This window comes from Ostrea edulis, chromosome 7 (genome assembly GCF_947568905.1).
Source record: "Ostrea edulis chromosome 7, xbOstEdul1.1, whole genome shotgun sequence".
NCBI lineage: Eukaryota > Metazoa > Mollusca > Bivalvia > Ostreida > Ostreidae > Ostrea > Ostrea edulis.
The window spans coordinates 84038236-84056210 of NC_079170.1; the positions used below are offsets into that span (position 1 = coordinate 84038236).

The 17975-nt window shown below is 36.6% G+C and overlaps 1 protein-coding gene across 3 annotated transcripts in view; it reads left to right on the forward strand.

Annotated features, from left to right (window-relative positions):
- LOC125654091 (uncharacterized) overlaps positions 1–10936 on the forward strand; it is a 68517-nt gene extending 57581 nt beyond the window's left edge. For all 3 annotated transcript variants that reach the window (XM_056142776.1, XM_056142778.1, XM_056142777.1), the window contains 2 exons: positions 7504–9481; positions 9859–10936. In XM_056142776.1, coding sequence (XP_055998751.1) covers positions 7504–9481; positions 9859–10028 — 2148 coding nt within the window. In that variant the 3' untranslated portion in view covers positions 10029–10936. The remainder of the gene's footprint in view (positions 1–7503; positions 9482–9858) is intronic.
- Positions 10937–17975: the final 7039 nt, after the last annotated feature.

Consider the following 17975-nt stretch of genomic DNA (forward strand, 5'->3'; position numbering starts at 1 on the left):
ATCCTGTCTAGATAAAGAATTTATTATTATGTAAAGCACCAAGAACCCTGACCGCAAAGCACTAGAACAGGGATCAAAGAAATAAGAGTTTAAATCATGGAATACAATTCCCACTGCTGTTCCAACACAAATATAATCAGTGTGGAAGCAGTTTCATTACATGGGGTTACAAATGCAAACTCTGATATCGATATGGCCAACTGCTTGTACATTATGGGGAAATTGATCCACTTAATGTTGATTTTAATTGAAAATGTAGGGGAAAAAATTGTAACATTTCATATGACAAGGAATAGATGAGGGAAACAGAAATAATGTCTAACTAGCGCGATATCCTTTATTTCCGTATACAAACTTTCCCATGCGTGCAGAATGTTGTATGAAGCGTCTTTACAAAATGTACAAAACGATTTTTTTTCTTCCACAACAATCAATAGAAACACATCACAGTATCATATTAGCAGCACATCGTTTCCCTTTAAATGAATTAGAAAATAAGAAATACATATCCTTTCCCATTATGTTAGTTCTATTGAGAGGGCTTACATGTATAAAGGCAATCTGTCTGCTGCCTAATCCTATTTATGTATCTATTTTCTCTATATACATGAATAAGATACTGTTTAAATCAAATCACTGCATAAAACTCTTAAACCCAATGTTTTTTCCAAGTGTATTGAAAATCGTTAGTAATCAGTATCATTGTTCATGAATTCTATTCAATATTCCTTCTGGAAGTTTTTGTCCATATATACTCCATACATAGTCTTTCAATATTAATTCTTATTTTTCAGAATTATTATATTAAATAATTGTTTTTGTTAAATGATTGATCTCCATTAATTTGTACAAACAGGCAAACTATTTACAAAACTGAAAGATTAATCTTATCTTCAAATATAACATTGTAATGTTCCTTGCAAAAGTATTGAATAAAGCATAGATCAAGCATTTTATAAGGCCTATTTAAAAATCATCAAAAAAATCTCAGTTTGAAATGTAAAGTAAGAAATTGCAAAACTTTCAAACCATAATGTCAATATTGTGAAAGCCCTCTAAAGTCGATCACATGCAGGATAGAAAACAAAATAAGCACATGTATTATCAAAACAATCTATATACAATCGTTGTGCATACATTTATGGCATTTAATCCGGGTAAAAATTTGCCTGCAATGCCTTATTTTCACCACGACCCTTTATTGTTTACTGTTTCAATCTGAGTGAATAATCCTAATATTTACTTATTTTCTTGCTTCCTTTCTTTACATTTAACGCATCTCGTTTCACACCAATGGTCAATACACGTAAGTTAGCTGAACTTCTCATGACACATTCGCTTTCTCCAACCCAAGCTAGTTTGTTTACATTTTCATGTTCATAAAAAGAAACCAGAAAAAAAAGTCACACGAATCATAATTACAAACTGTTCCGTAAACGAAATTGGGCCTTTAACCCCGTAATATACACTGGTTATCCAGAAACAAAATTATTGTTTTTAGTTTTGATTTTTCTTTAAAAGGGACTGGTTCGCGATTTTTGATAAAAATATTTATCATTTTTTATGTTAAACATTAAAAATATAACTCATTTAATGTTGACAGCCAAAATTTTGACCTTCTGAATGCAAGAATTAAAGCAATATTTTAGCCTTGAATCTGTGTTATGTAAACAAAGACTCGAGTCATTTTATGTATACAAACAAGCAAGTGAAATATTGATTTTGTTTAAAAAAAAAAAAAAAAAAAAAAACCCTCTTAATTTTGCGTAGTCATACATTTTAACTTTTAGATGACACAATTTACCCCAAAAATGTTTGAAATGTGAAAGATAGAATAAACTTAGATCGATATACATTTCTTTTGAAGATTTTGTAAACAATAACATACCGCAATCTTTGTTTACAAAACAAATAACAAACTCTCTACAATGAGCTTTTGTGATAATGTATAACCTTAATTTTTATGTGAAATCTTTTAAACACATTAGGCAGTATATTTTGATCATTAAAAGTGAAAAAGAAAATTTTGGAGAAAATCGTGAATCAGTCCCTTTAAGTATGGCTATGACTTCACATATGATACATTTTCTTTGTTTGGGATTACCTTATCCATGTTGTATGTATTGTATCTTTCTATCTAAAACACCGTCGTCCTACAATGGAGCATACATAGGTATGTAGATAAAAGCTAGATGTCAATCTTGGTATTTCTTACATATGAAAGATAGTAATTTCAACGTTTGTTGTTGATTTTTTTTTTTTTTTTTTTTTTTTTGGGTTCAGAAAGAAGTTTTTAGTCATTTCTGTGTTTTATTGAAACTGGCCTGCTTCCTTGCGATGTGATGTGCTGCTTTTCATTTTACCGATGAAATAAATGAATTTCCCATACCGCTATCAATTTTGAAAGATGACCGAATACAAAAATAACTTTGTTCTATTTTCTAATACCTTTTAGGAATCCGTATTTTTTATTATGATAATCAAATATGAAAAGTGGAGATACCGTACAGGGATCAATCTCATAACTCCTATAAGCAATACAAAACAGAGAGTTGGGCTAACACGGACCCCTGGACACACCAGAGGTGGGATCAGGTGCCTAAGAGGAGTAAGCATCAATTAGTAATCACTTTCCTCGAGTCTATATATGCCAGAACCGAAATGCAAAATTACCGCTATCGCATTAAAAATAAATTAACATATTTTCTCACTATACTTGTGTCCAAACATACCTTCAAATATTCATTAAAGCCCCGTACAACTCACAGCTTCAAATGATTGCGTTTGTTCTTTATACGGGGTACCAGTTCATGGCAGCAAACGACAATTAAGAATCATAGTGGTTGGGTCCCGGTTTTAAATGTTGTATCAATTTCAACTTTTCTTTCGGTTTTAATGGATGCATCGGTATAATAAAACGGTTAAAGTATATTGAGGGAGTGGGCAAGACTTCAATTCCCCCAAAAGAAAGCCTATTTTTCCGCCTTGCTCTCGGGTAACTGGAATATCTTGCTAACTCTATCAATAATGTACGTTAACTAATGGCCAGTCTTCCTATTACATGTATAATGTAGAAGTCTTTATATTTACACCGTGACCCCCTGCTTCAGAGTCTGATCACTATAGAGATATTGAAATATACAGATTAATCTTTTTAAGAACCACAGGGGTACGATATAGAGTCCATTTCATAAGCAGGTCCTTGTACCAATATATAGATCCAAGTCACATGTATGTCACTCCATGTTCTCTGAAGACAAGGTGTACGCTTTGCTTTTAAAAGTTGAAATCGCAACTGAAGGTCTAACTAATAAATATCATTAGATCAACAATATCCTGCATTAATTACATTCAACAACTCCTTTTTCATCTCCCCCACCCCCTTCATGGTGGTTTTTTTTCTGAGGTCAAAAGCAAGGCTACGAGAGGATATTAGAGTTCTATCTAGAAAAGGGGGATGAAAATAACGAACAATAATCAATCTCATTATTCCTATAATTAATATACATTGCAAATGAACATTCTTTATAAACAACCACAATAGTACATGTATATTATTTATCAAATTAGTGTCCACACACCATAAGGTAGATTGAGGTTTTAAACACATTTCCTTAAAACTTAATGATATGCGCCATCCTAATTGTTTTTTTGTTTGTTTTTTTTTTATCAAACTACACGCAGAAATATCATAAATTAATTCATGAAAGGTGAAGATAACGAAGAGTGATCAATCTCATAACTCCTATAAACAATACAAAATCGATAATTGGACAAATACGGATCCCTGGATACACCAGAGGTGGGATCATGTGCCTAGAAGGAGTAAGCATCCCCTGTCGACCGGTCACACCCGCCGTGAGCCCTATATCCTGATCAGGTAAACGGAGTTATCCGTAGTCAAAATCAGTGTGCCAAGAACGGTCTAACAATCGGTATGAAACACACCAGACAGGATTTGACCCAATGATAGGTTGTATTGGCAAACTAGATCGTTATAACGACCATAAAAATTGCGAAATGCTGACTTTAATTGAGACTGTTGAAACCCCTGTACCATCAAATTGTTTTTCTGTAGCTTGCCTCGATTGAAAAACTGACCATACGTAGAACAAGCTCTTGCGTATAGAATCAGTTAAGAGTTATAAACACCATATGCAGGTGATATGGAATATTGCTACATAAATATGGGAAGTTGACGATGGAGAAGCTGAAATCATTCCGTTCGTCATATAGTTGAGTTTTCAGTTTGCCGTTAATGTCTACTTTTAAAAAAATATATAAGTATGAAGCAGAGGTGGACATCTCTGTGGTGTCTTTTATTTTGAGCTCACATGGATATATCGAATTGACATATGAATGAAAGTTATTATTAATAGACAAAACATCGTCGATATATCTAAATGTCGAATTGACAGCAAGATATTTTTTTCTTCTCACGAAAAATATTTTGAATAAATTCTGCTTCATATGAATACAAAAACAGGTCAGCTAACAAAGGTTCACAATTCGTGCACATGGCAATCCCAGCAGACTGTTGGAAGACCTGATCACCAAAGACCACAAAAATATTGTCAATGAGGAACTCTAGCATATATTTATTTCAACTTCAGAATACTTGTCCATATCATTAAATCACAACTTATCCAAAGTTGACCCTCAGGAGACTTTTAATTGTCTCATCTTGTAACATATCTCCACTCTAAGGTCCATTGTCTACATACAAAGACCGGTCAGGCACAAATAGTCTTCAGGCAAATCAAGGCTATTAATAAGTGGGCAGATTTAGCTAGTGATATTATGAAACTTTCCGGTCGTCTTCGTTAACATTTTCCTGTGAATATTAACGAGGAGATTACATGTGTATCGGACATAAAATCTGATTAGGTTAATTGTGGTCCACTCGGATTCAACATCTGCAACACAAATAGTATCCAGTCAATGTCCATTCATTTTGGTAAGTGCAGGTATGCCATGATTTCACAAAATTTATAGACAGGATAAACAAGTGCGAACCGATTAGTTATCATTTATTTTATGCAGTAATGTCCCACGAACAGACTGTTTTTAATCAGGTTGTTATGCACTGAAAATTTCAATTCAAACGTTTTTGTTTTGCTAAAAGTTGATCTTTTCTTCGGCAAGATTTTTAAGATTAGCAAATTTAAAGTTGTAGATATGCATTCTTACGTGCAGAAAGAATATTCTCACAATTTGTTTAACTCCATCTATCTTACTTATTACGATGCATAGATATCTGTTTATAAATTTACATTTTTAAAGATACACAGTGTACATGTATGCAGAGGATGTATATGTTTATCAGTATGTCAACATCAGTACATCGAGGAAGAACATTCTTAATGTGGAATCTGTTTAAAAAACTAAAAGTTGAACATTGTCGTTTATTTGATGGCATTTCATTTATCATCTTCATTTTTAGTACACAGATAGTCGTCATCGCAGAACTCTTTGATAATTCAATTTTCATTGCTATTGTGATACATTTATTTATTTACATAATATGCTAAACATAATCCCCGTGCGTAAAGACGTTTTCTGCTATTTTCAAGGGAACAAATGATGCACCGTCTTGTATAGAATTTAAAGATACACTAACAAACACTTGAATGTTACCTGTCGGCATAAGAACCTATCGATCGTTATTAACACTGAATAAATCATCGTTTGAATGACGTGAGGAATGTGGTGCCACTAGGTCAATGACTATGATAACTTATTGCATATTTTGTTATTATTTTCCATGGTTTCTTATACCTAGAAATTATTTGGGTATTTTACTGAGCGATAAATTCCCGCACTGTATGTAATACGCGTGAACTACTTTACTCAAACATTTGCTCCTCGTAGAAAAATGAACTGCTCTGAAGGAGCAAACTTCAACAGTATTGTACCATAACATATGCGAAAAGTGGTGTGCGTCAAATGTGGATTCTCAAAAATCCCCAAAACCAAAACCTGATAGTCAGAAAATTTCCCCCAAATCAACAGTATCAAAAAGTATATAACTTTTCAACGCTTTATACGACAATTTCTTACAATAAATTGAAAACTAGGCTTCATTTTTTGACAAAAATAGAACACGAAAATTATCATACCTTGTGATCAGTCACTCAAAAGATGACTTTGTTAAACACCACTCTGATTCTACGCACAAGTACTCTGACGTTGATATTCAAAAATGCTGGAGTTCCTCATTGACAATATTTTCTTAAGAGTTTGGTGATTAGGTCTATGCTCATCTATTGTCTTGCCCGTTTTTATATTCCTACAAGGCAGAATTTATTCAAAAGCTTCTACATGAGACGAAACAAATTTCTAGCCTTCATCTAACATTGATAACAATTTATTTACTAACATTTTTTTTTTTCATTTTCATTCGGATGTCGATTTGGTATATCTCAATGAACTCGAAATCAAAGACACCACAGAGTCTTCCATATCTGCTTCATATCTGGATATTTTATTGAACATAGATGGTAACAAGAAATTAACAACATGATGTCAAACTTGAGGTTCTCCATTGTCAGCTGGTTGCTTGATTTGTTGGCCGGTTGCTTGATTGTTTATTGCTTAACATCCTGATCAAGAATTTTTCACTGATATGGAGGCATCACCATTGTCGGTGAATGGTTGTAAACATTAACGGCCTTTGAGCGGTTAGGGATCTTTATCGTGCCACACCTGCTGTGAAAATGTAATCAATAAAATCAATATTTACAAAGTCTCGGGGATATGCCCGTCCTCTAAATTACGCTGAAGCTCGGTACGCTTTTCGGCAAAACGACCTTGGGCGGAAGTATTTCCTTGAGTTCAGTCAATAGCCTATGAATAGTATATGATTCTGGTTTCCGTAACTTCCGTTAGTTTATTGATTGTTTTATGTTCCGTCGAGAACTTTTCACTCACATTGAGACGTCAGAAGCTGTAGGTGAAGTACCACAAAGTTAAACATATGCTTAGCGCTAAGGACCGTATCAGTGATGATTCTTTAACATGCCAACACCTGACGCGACACGGGACTTCCGTTTTTAAGTTCATATACAAAAGACCCTTGACTCTTACTTCTAAATACCGAGCATTTGGCGAAGAAACAATTACTTTCTATGTTAACGTCTTAGGTTTGACGCGTCCATGACACGAGTGGGGTTCGAACTCACGACCTTCCGGTTACGAAGCGAACGAGCTATCACTGAGGAGAAATCATCTCCTGTCGACCGGTCACACCAGCCATGAGCCTTATATTTCGATAGGGTAAAAGGAGTAATCTGTAGTCAAATTCAGTGTGTAAAGAGCAGTCTCAATTGGTATGAAACATGTCAGACAGCAATTTCTCCAATGGCAGGCTGTATTTGTAAATAAGCTATATGGTCGTGAGAGAAGATGACTGACAAGGGATACTGTGGAAAATGAGTTTTATAATGAACGTACTATATGTGACAATTTATTAAAGAAATAATGAATTTCTATCATATTTTACAGTTGAGCGCAATGGTCACCACACAAATCCTAGTCCTGATGTTATCTGTGACGTCAGGATTCAGCTACACTTGCGAAAAGACAGCACGAGTCTGTGAAACGTCACTGGTTATTGAACATTACTTAACAATGACTAGTCCAGGAAACCGAGCAGTATATCCCAAACAGGGTAAACTATACAACTACAAAGTAACCAATTCTTCTCAGGCTCAACAGGTGCCCGTCAACGAGATCGTAACGGCAGACGGATGGGAATCAAAAAGACTAATAGTTGTAGCGAATCGAACACTCCCAGGCCCTGACATCATTGTATACGAAGGACAAACTGTCGTGATACATGTAAAGAATCATTTACACTCAGACTCCGTCACGGTTCACTGGCACGGTTTACACCAAGAAAATACCCCTTTTATGGATGGAGTCCCTTTTGTGTCCCAATGCCCCATTGAATCAGGACAAACATTCACATATAAGTTTAAGGCTTATCCTCCCGGTACTTTTTGGTATCACTCCCATGCAGGATCACAGCGCATCGAGGGTTTGTTGGGTGCGTTTGTTATCCGTAAAAATGAGCCTAATCCTCTTCCAGAACACATCATGCAAATTCAAGAATGGAATCATGACTGGGATGCTGACATGGGATATCAGTTAATGACCTACGGAATCATAGAAAACAGAACCAAATTTCAACCTTCGCAATCCATTGACGGTAGTTTCTTCAGTCTTTTTAAGGCACATGCAGGGCTGATCAATGGTAGAGGACGATACTATACAAATTTGAATGAGGGAATTCACAACGAGGCTCCACTAGAAGTTTTCCAGGTGACAGATGGTACCACTTATCGATTTCGTGTGATCGGTGTGGGGGCTCTTTATCCATTCAGAATTTCTGTTGATGACCACGCTATGACAATCATAGAGTCGGATGGATATCCTGTGCAGCCCACCTTTGTTGACTCTTTCGTTATTAACCCTGGCGAGCGATATGACTTTACAATAGTAGCCAACCAGTCGGTTGGAAATTATTGGATTCGTGGGAAAACGTTGGAGGTTACTCGAACAACAATCGCTGAAGCTATTTTAAGATATGACGGAGCGCCCAAGGAAGATCCCACAACAACTCAAAAAAATTGCACAGCAGAAAACAAATGCATTGTCTTAAATTGTCCTTTTACCTATTTTCCTGAAAACGAACACATGGAATGTGTTCGATTTGATCAGCTTCGTGCAGCAGCGTCGGACGATCCAGCTCCTTCAGTTATTGAAGGAAAATTTCAGGAATATTTTTTGAATTTTGCTTTTCCGGGCACTGATACCTTTCCTGGATCTGTCAATGGCAAGTCGTTAGAATTACCCACCGTATCTGGTCTAACACAACCACAAGAAATTAAATCTCAATGTGAACAGGCGGGGTGTGGAGAACAGACACTATGTAAGTGTACGCATTCCATTAATCTGCGTCATGGCGACACAATTCAGATGGTGTTCTTAAACATGGGTGTCGGCTTGGGATGGGCACACCCAGTACATATGCACGGACATTCTTTTTATGTTTTGAAAATGGGGTATTCAACATATGATGAAACTACTGGTAAAATTATATCACAAAATGCAGACGTTGATTGTAGAGGTGGTGTGCCTCAACAGAAAAGTTTCTGTAACGATGCCACCTGGAGGAATCAATCTTGGCTGAACGGAAACGTGCCTGGCTTAGAGCTTCAGAACCCACCTCGTAAGGATACAGTTATCGTCCCTAGCGGAGGTTATGTTGTGGTGAGAATCAAGGCCGATAACCCTGGATTGTGGATAATGCACTGTCATATTGAACTTCACTCTTCTGATGGGATGGCTATGCTTCTGAACGAATCTTTTCCACGTCTCCCCAAAAGTCCTTCAAATTTTCCAACTTGCGGAAATTTTGATTTATCCGATACCCTGGAAATTGATAAGAATGGCATTTCTAATCCAGAGATGCAAGAAGGTAAAGCATTAGCACTTCTATAAAAGAAAGTAATATAACTAAATACATTGACTTAGACTTGCAGTTAGATTAGCTTATATCTGTTTTAATGAAATACTCACGTTTTATGAAACATAGGCTATATAAAACTTGAAATTGTATCATTCTATTCACTTAAAGAGGGTGGGTGGGGGGGGGACTGAGACTAAGAAGCTTGATCAAGCATTCTTACCTTTATTCAACTTGAAATAATGCACAGACAGAACGTGTTCTCGGTATCATTATAACGGCATCATGTCCTGTGTGTGACTTTTCTTCATCAAGTGAATATAACGCACAGTGCATAGAAAAGGAATGTCATCATATAATGGAAATGCACATTCTTTTTTCTGTTTCAGATACAATCCTTATGGATAGGTTCTACGTAGTTGTTGGCATTCTGGCGGGAATTGTTCTCTTGCAGTTCCTGGTTATTATAGGCATGCACATCTCATCAAAAAGAAATAAATCCGGAGATGGAGACAAAAAACAACATTCAAATGGCGCCACAAATTCTGCTTTTAGTTAAAAGAGAGAGAAAGACAGCGAGTAAAAGCGAAAGAGGACGTTTTCAAAAAAAAAAAACAAAAAAAAAAACAACAGCAAAAAAACATTCATCCAGCGGGATTTGTTAAACAAGTAATGTTTTATGGATATGTGTCCTTAATATATTTTATATGTATTTTATGATGCAACTGCTTTTTGAGCTGGATTTTCATTTGATAGCGTACTAACGTTTGAAACGAGTGTACATTACGGGCATCATCATGAACAATATACCTCATAACTGTGCGTACCATACTCTTGTACACCTGTACATTATACCCCATAACTGTACGTGTCATAACTTTATGCACCAGACCACAAAAAGTAGATATAAAGTAGAACTCTTTCATATAACGGGAGATCATAGAGTACTCTTCCACGAATTACATATCCATGATACTGTACCATCTTTGTTATTTTTATTTCCTGCGATTGTCAAAATCTCGGGCCTCGCTGATGTCCATGGAAGTCTTTCCTGTGGGATGTCCGGGATTTAGAACTTGTAACGAAATATGTTTTATATTAGCATGTGCGTTTTAACAAAACCGAAATCCCTTCAATCCAAATTATGAATATCATGTAAGAGTATTTTCTTCAAAAGTATGTTTTCTTCATAATATGGCACTGTGTGTGCGTGTGTCTCATGCTATTATTTTTTCTTTTCTTTTATATCATGTATTCATATTTAGATGATAATTTTATTACTAATTAGGTGTGTCTTATGTTATGTTTTTCCCCTTTCCTTTTATATCACATTCATATTTAGATACTAATTTTAGATGTTAATTTTATGTTTGTGTATATGTTTTAATGCAGGACCACAATGGAAACTAGCTACATGTATATGCTAATTTGTGTTATCCGGGATAAATAAAGGCTATTATTATTATCGTTATTATTATTACCATAAGTATAGATAATCTTACTAAGATTAGGATTGGTGAATAGGAGCGTGGATCAGCTTTTCCTCACTATCTATATTACCCATACAGTGGCGTGGATAAGCTTTTCTCACTATCCATATTACCCATACAGTGGCGTGGATCAGCTTTTCCTCACTATCTATATTACCTATACAGTGGCATGGATCAGCTTTTTCTCACTGTCTATATTACCCATGCAGTGGCGTGGATCAGCTTTTTCTCACTGTCTATATTACCCATACAGTGGCGTGGATCAGCCTTTTCTCACTGTATATGTGTTATCTATCTAGAGGTGTGAATCAGGTTTTTATCACTGTTTATATCATTCATCTAGTGACGTGGATCAGCTTTTTTCTTACTGTCTATATTACTCATCCGGTGGCGTGGATCAACTTTTTCTCACTGTCTATATTATTTATATAGAGGTGTGGATCATCCTTTTCTCACACTCTATTATATTGCCCGTACGGTGGCGTGGATCAGCATCGTCACATTGTAGTATTACCTATCCTCGGGGATAATATCCATGATAAAAGTCACAGTGATATCCCCAGATAACAATGGATATCGGGTTGTTTAAGACTTTGTCTGTGCTACTGGCAAACACTGTAAGTCGTAAACCTCAGCATCTCTACTCGTAACTGAATGTTGATATCCCAAAGGTTTTGGAAGAAGAATCTCGCAGACACATTGCGTGCGTCAATTAAACAAGGGAAGCTCACTTTGCTGTCTAGAAATATTGATTTCGTCTAGGAGAACTGTTAGTCTTTAAATTGTAAGTGTCATGTAATGTAGAGGATTGTTGTCATTAATAACCATTGTGTGAATTGGAAATTCAAGAGCATACAAAAACTGATAAACGGGTAAGTTGTTATAAATCAGTAACAAGGTTTAAATTAAGATATACACATGCTCCGCTTTAGTGTTTATACCGCCTCTGATACATGCACTAGGTGTGTAGTTTGATAATGTCTTTTAAGTTTGTTTTACTACTACTTGTAATATTAGTGGTTTCGATTGTTTTTATATCTGTTGGCAGCTGTAGTAAATCACATTGTTATTTTCAACTATTTTAAAAATATTTTTGAAATTAAATGAAAAAATGCTGATGAAAATTGATATGCATGAGTAATCCATAATTAGTCACAGACCGATAGTTCTCATTTGAATATAATGTATTTTTCATGAACTGGTTCCCTATTGCAAGGGAATTCTACACAAAGATGTTTTGTAATTTATTATAAGAAAATTGTTTTCTAATTCACAATAAGAAAATTCTCAACATGTAGATGTTTTCTAATTTGGCACACTGATTTCGACGACGGATAACTCCGTTTACCTTATCAAGATATAGGGCTCACGGTGAGTGCGCCCGGTCGACAGGGGATGATTACTCCTCCTAGACACCTGATCCCACCTCTGGTATGTCCAGGGGTCCGTGTTTGCCCAACTATCTATTTTGTATTGCTTGTAGGAGTTATGAGATTGATCACTGTTCGTTATCTTCACCTTGCACTGAAGAGACATTATTTGTCGAAATGCGCATCTGGTGCATCAAAATTGGTACCGTATAAGTTTTACATTATGACCCCTGGGTCGAGGCCTCTGCTGGTGGACTGTTAGTCCCCGTGGGTCTCTACAGCCCAGTAGCTAAGTACATCGTTACTAGCCTGAAAATACGGATGTATATTTAATTGCTGTGATAAAGTTTAGAAATTCATTTCAAAATTAAGGAGTATCTTCCTCGTGCATAGCTCTTATCCTTAAACGAATTTGACTCCACTTTTTGGCACTCTGTTTTCCCCTAAAATAGCCCTAGCAAGTTTATTGTTATTTCGGATTTTAAATATTTCGGTTGAGCATCACTGAAGAAACATTATTTTTCGAAATTCGCATCTGGTGCATCAAAATTGGTACCGTATAAGTTTTAAATACTTTATATTAAAATTGGACTGTATTTCTAATGCACACTGCATGAAGTTACCGGTTTTCTTTCAAATTCAAAATGTTGATATGCATATGTACATTTAGTGTTTTTTTGTTTTTTTTGGAATAAATACAGCGAATGTTTTGGGGTTGTTTTTTTTTTGGGGGGGGGGGGTTATATATATATATATATATATTTGGTTGTATACGGGGGTGTAAACATGTTTACCAAAGCAAATTTAAATGAACTTTTTGGTAGATGCGATCTTTGTAATGAATTTTCTAATTTTGTGCCCAATTTAATAGCTTCTTTTCATTCCCCTTACAGATCATTCAATTCCGATTTAGGCCTATTGAACCACAAATGTCAATGAACCAATGCATATTGTTGTGGGCGGTTTTAATATATATATTGCAGTCTATATTCTGGGATAGCTAAACTATTTCGACAATGATTTGGGTATAATATACAGGCAGACTACTAATACCGATATGACCTTATTTTTAAAAAAAAACGGAGATCCTGAGTCGCGACAGGCGTTGGCACGTTGAACCCTCACTACTACGGCCCTGAGCGCTAAGCATAGGTCTAAATTTGTGATACTTCGCCAACAGCTGGTGATGTCTTCATATTAATTAATGTGAAGTTCTACAAGGGAAGAACAACAAAGATATTTAAAGAAACATTTATCTTTTTTTAATTGAGGGGTAGGTCGGGCGGGTACCTATTTTCAACAATATCATTCAGCTGGGTCAGTTAATAAAACAATGACGAATTTTTGTCACCTGAATAAATGTTTTGTTATTTCTATTCAAGATATAGTCCCTGGTATTTTTATATTTCGGGGGTGGATCCAGACATATCATTGTGTCATAAGAACTTTAAAGTATGGTGGCGTGAAGCTTCACAGTTCATATCCAAAAATGAAATCTATTTTCCTTATTTACAGTTTACTTTCTTTCTGTCGGACTTCCCAACCGTTGAATAGACGTAATATATCTACATGTATAAAGATTCATACGCCCATTGTGTACAACTGCATCGCATTCATGAGGAAATGGTTACAATTACAAATGGTAACGATGTAAAAGGCAGACAGATTGTAGATATTTAACGACGTGATGAATGGTTTAGGTTTACTTACTCTGTTGTGACTAGTTGTTTTCTGTTTTAGGCACTATCCCACTCTTTGTGTTTTGGATAGTGGTGGGAGTTTTAAGTGGCATCATTGTCCTCCTCCTCCTGGCCGTGTTCTTAGTGAGACGTTTTGTCCGCAAAAATGGGGAGTTCACAGTCGTGGAGACCAGCTGATGGGGGGCGGGGAGTTCACAGCCGTGGCGACCAGTTGATAAGGGACGGGGAGGGGGGGTCATACATATAGCCGTCGTGACCAGCTGATGGAGACGGGGATTTCACAGCCGTGATGATCAATTGATGGGGACAGGGGGTGGGGGGGGGGGGGTCACCGCCCTGGTGACCAGCTGCTGGAGACAGGGATTTCACAGCCGTGGCGATCAATTGATGGGGACGGAGGTTCACAGACGTGGCGACCAGCTGATGGGGTACGAGGATTTCAAAGCCGTGGCGATCAGTTGATGGGGACGGGGAGAGGTGGTGGGGTGGTGGTGGTCACAGCCGTGGCGATCAATTGATGGGTACGGGGGTTCACAGACGTGGCGACCAGCTGATGGGGTACGAGGATTTCAAAGCCGTGGCGATCAGTTGATGGGGACGAGGAGAGGTGGGGGGGGGGGGGGGTGGTCACAGCCGTGGCGATCAGTTGATGGGGACGGGGGATACGAGAAGCCTTCATGAAATATTCTATATATTTATTTTTATAATTTGATGTCAAACAATCTGTACATACACTGTAACAATCAGAGATATGTATGTCACTGCATTTTATCATTTGCATGTGATATTTAATATCCATTTACTATGTACAGATAATTCTGATATCTTTTTCTATATCCTTTCACCATCTATTCAGTTATATTCATCGTGAGTTGAACTCCAGATTTCATCCGAGACCGGGTCAGGCATTACACTTTCGATCATTCGCCCAAACATCCTCGGATGTTTAACACCAGAGGGCGCGTTACCCACGCTTCACTTACACACGGAACTCTGGGTAGAGTTTGACTTGACATTGCGAGACATCCGAAGAGTTTTGATTGAGCTCTATCGGCTTATTATTCGACGTCACAATGCAGAGAGCTCGCTATATTCACACATTAAGAGCAGGAACTCTCCATCTCGCTCCTTAATCTTGATATCCAGTGATATCAGTAATAATAATAATAGTCTTTATTTATCCAGGATGACACAAATTAGCATATATCTAGTTTTCATTGCGGTCCTGCATTAAAACATATACACAAACATAAACTTAACATCTAAAATTAGTATCTAAACATGAAAACGATATAAAAGGAAACAGAGAAAACCTAGCATAGCATCGGTCTAAATGTTCTATGAAATATATCTAAATTACATACTAAAATATATCTCATAAATAAGATGCGAGGACCCATCCCCACAACATCTACAAATAAAATTCTGACGAAATTAAATTCAGACAAATTCCCCACGCCTTGTATAGAATACAAAAGGTTAACAACAGACTCAACGTTTTAGAAAGAAATATGCATCTCGCTGTTAAAATATGCTGTCAAAAAAAAAACTTGGTACGTAAGTATGGAATCTTTTAAAAGGATTTCTTTACAATGTTTATAAATCCTGGCTCTTGTGTTTGATGCAATATTTATTTCGACTGTGTCTGTTCCTCTTGGTATTGTGATACGTGTAACAGTAAGCAACTCAACCATAGATTACAAGTATTAAAGTTACCTAATGTTTATTTTAAACCTAGCTCCAAGAGAGAGATTTTCCTGTAACATTTTAGACTTTCTGAATATGTAAAGTATGTGTAGACTTTCTGAATATGTAAAGTATGGTGACAGGCACACAATTAAGATTAAACCATCTTTATAATATTTCCATGGACAAGCACCAGCCTTACACTGTTGATATTATAACATTACTGAAAATGTTACAAAATTAAGGTCTGACCTCTCCAGACGTATGCGGACAACGGCCAAAACATCTTACAACACGACTTTAAACATTTGATTTGCCAATTTAGTTAACGCCATGGATGTAAGCAATGCATTTTGACTTCTGTTAATAGCTTTGCTGTCATCAACTACAACAACTCAACAATATATTTGTGTCCATTAATTGTGGCTTATAGTGAACTGAATAAAATTCAGGAATATAGTATTGTTTTGGTGTTTCTTAGCACGAATAATTGTGTAGCAGGAAGGGAGGAAAATGCCATTAACGGCCCAGACCGGGATTTGCGGTGCTCTACAAACTGATCTGGTCACCGGGAATAAAGCCTGTCTGACCGCTATAGTTTTTGGTTTAGGTTTTGTTTCTTATCATGTTGTTTTTATGAACGCCGATTGACTATAATTATTTGGATTTTTCTTTTCATTAAATGAATGTATATAATTGAATGATTGTATCAGTGTAAACAGGTTTTAATTTTTTTCTCCGTGATCAATCACATTGAAAGAATGGCTCATTGATTGATTGTATCTTGTTTAACGTCCCTCTCGAGAATATTTCACTCATATGGAGACGTCACCAATGCCGGTGAAGGGCTTCAAATTTAGGTCTATGCTCGGCACTTACATCCATTGAGCAGGGGAGGTTCTTTAGCGTGCCACACTGACACAGGATACCCGTTTTTAAGGTCATCTCCTAGGACTTTGCAGTCTAGATACATTATTGAAAGGCACACCCGTAGCCAGGGGGGGGTGGGGGGGGGGGGGGGGGGGTCGTGGGGTTTGTACGAAAACTACTAAACACTATTAAAGTCGGCATTTTGTTTGAATTGTGACTATTAAAGTCGGGATTTTTTATGAAAATCATGAAAATTCATAGTAAAAAAGGCATGATTCCAAAATTCAAATTAAGTGCCAGGAAATTGCTAGATTGCAGGATTTTGCACCAAATACCCCAGACCCCCTGCCGTAGTGGCACCTCGCGGTGCGAGGTGATAGACTCGCGTTGCGAGTCTATGTAACCCCCCCCCCCCCCCCCCCCTTGAAAAATCCTGCCTACGGGCCTGAAAGGGAATATAACAAATTATCACGCCGCGGACAAAAGTGTTGAAATCTAATTGGTGAGATCTTGTTCACATGACGCCGTGAAAAAAAACTGTATCATGCAAAAGAAATCTATATTGAGCGAGTAATTTATTGTCGGGTTCGACTTGCAGCCGGGAACGAATCTTTTATATAAAGACACTTGACTAAGTTGTATGATATAGACCCCCACATATACAGTTAGAGGTCTTCGACGTGATAAATTCGTTACACAGTTAGTTAGTGACCTGATACGGACAAATACATGGTGTGAAGCAGTATCGGGCTCGGTGAAGCCGAAATCGAGCCCGATACGGGTTTTCTTTTCACACCATGTATCTTTCCGTATCAGGTCACTAACTAACTGTGTAACTAATAATATGCACTAAGAGAAAAACGAGGCATCAATGAGAAATGCATTGTATGCTTAGTGCAGTATTCATCTGGACACTAATTTGACCGATATAAAGCATCAATCGCAAGAACTGTGATGGGGAAAAACATATATGCAAATCTAACACAAGATCTTTTCTTGAAAGAATGGGATTCATGGATACGCTTTAAAAGTTATTCTGCCAGACTATGTCGACGTTTTATTATATCATATAATCATAGGACAGGTTCATATGAAAATGGACTTTGTAATGGTACATGTACCCACCCCACCCTCCTTGTCCAATATCTTAGAATAAATTATCCATCGGCCAAACTTCATCATTTTTTAGACGTTTAATAGCATTACTTAACTCAATTATAGTGTTTTAGAACTTCATCTAAGCTCTTTTGAAAATTGCATCATTTAATTTGGATAGAAAACATCGAATTTTGAAATTTTCAAAATAGGTTTGATGGAGTTTTAAAAAAAAACAACTCACATGTAGTTTTATTAAACTAGTGTTAAAAAGGTAAAAAAAAAAAAAAAGAAT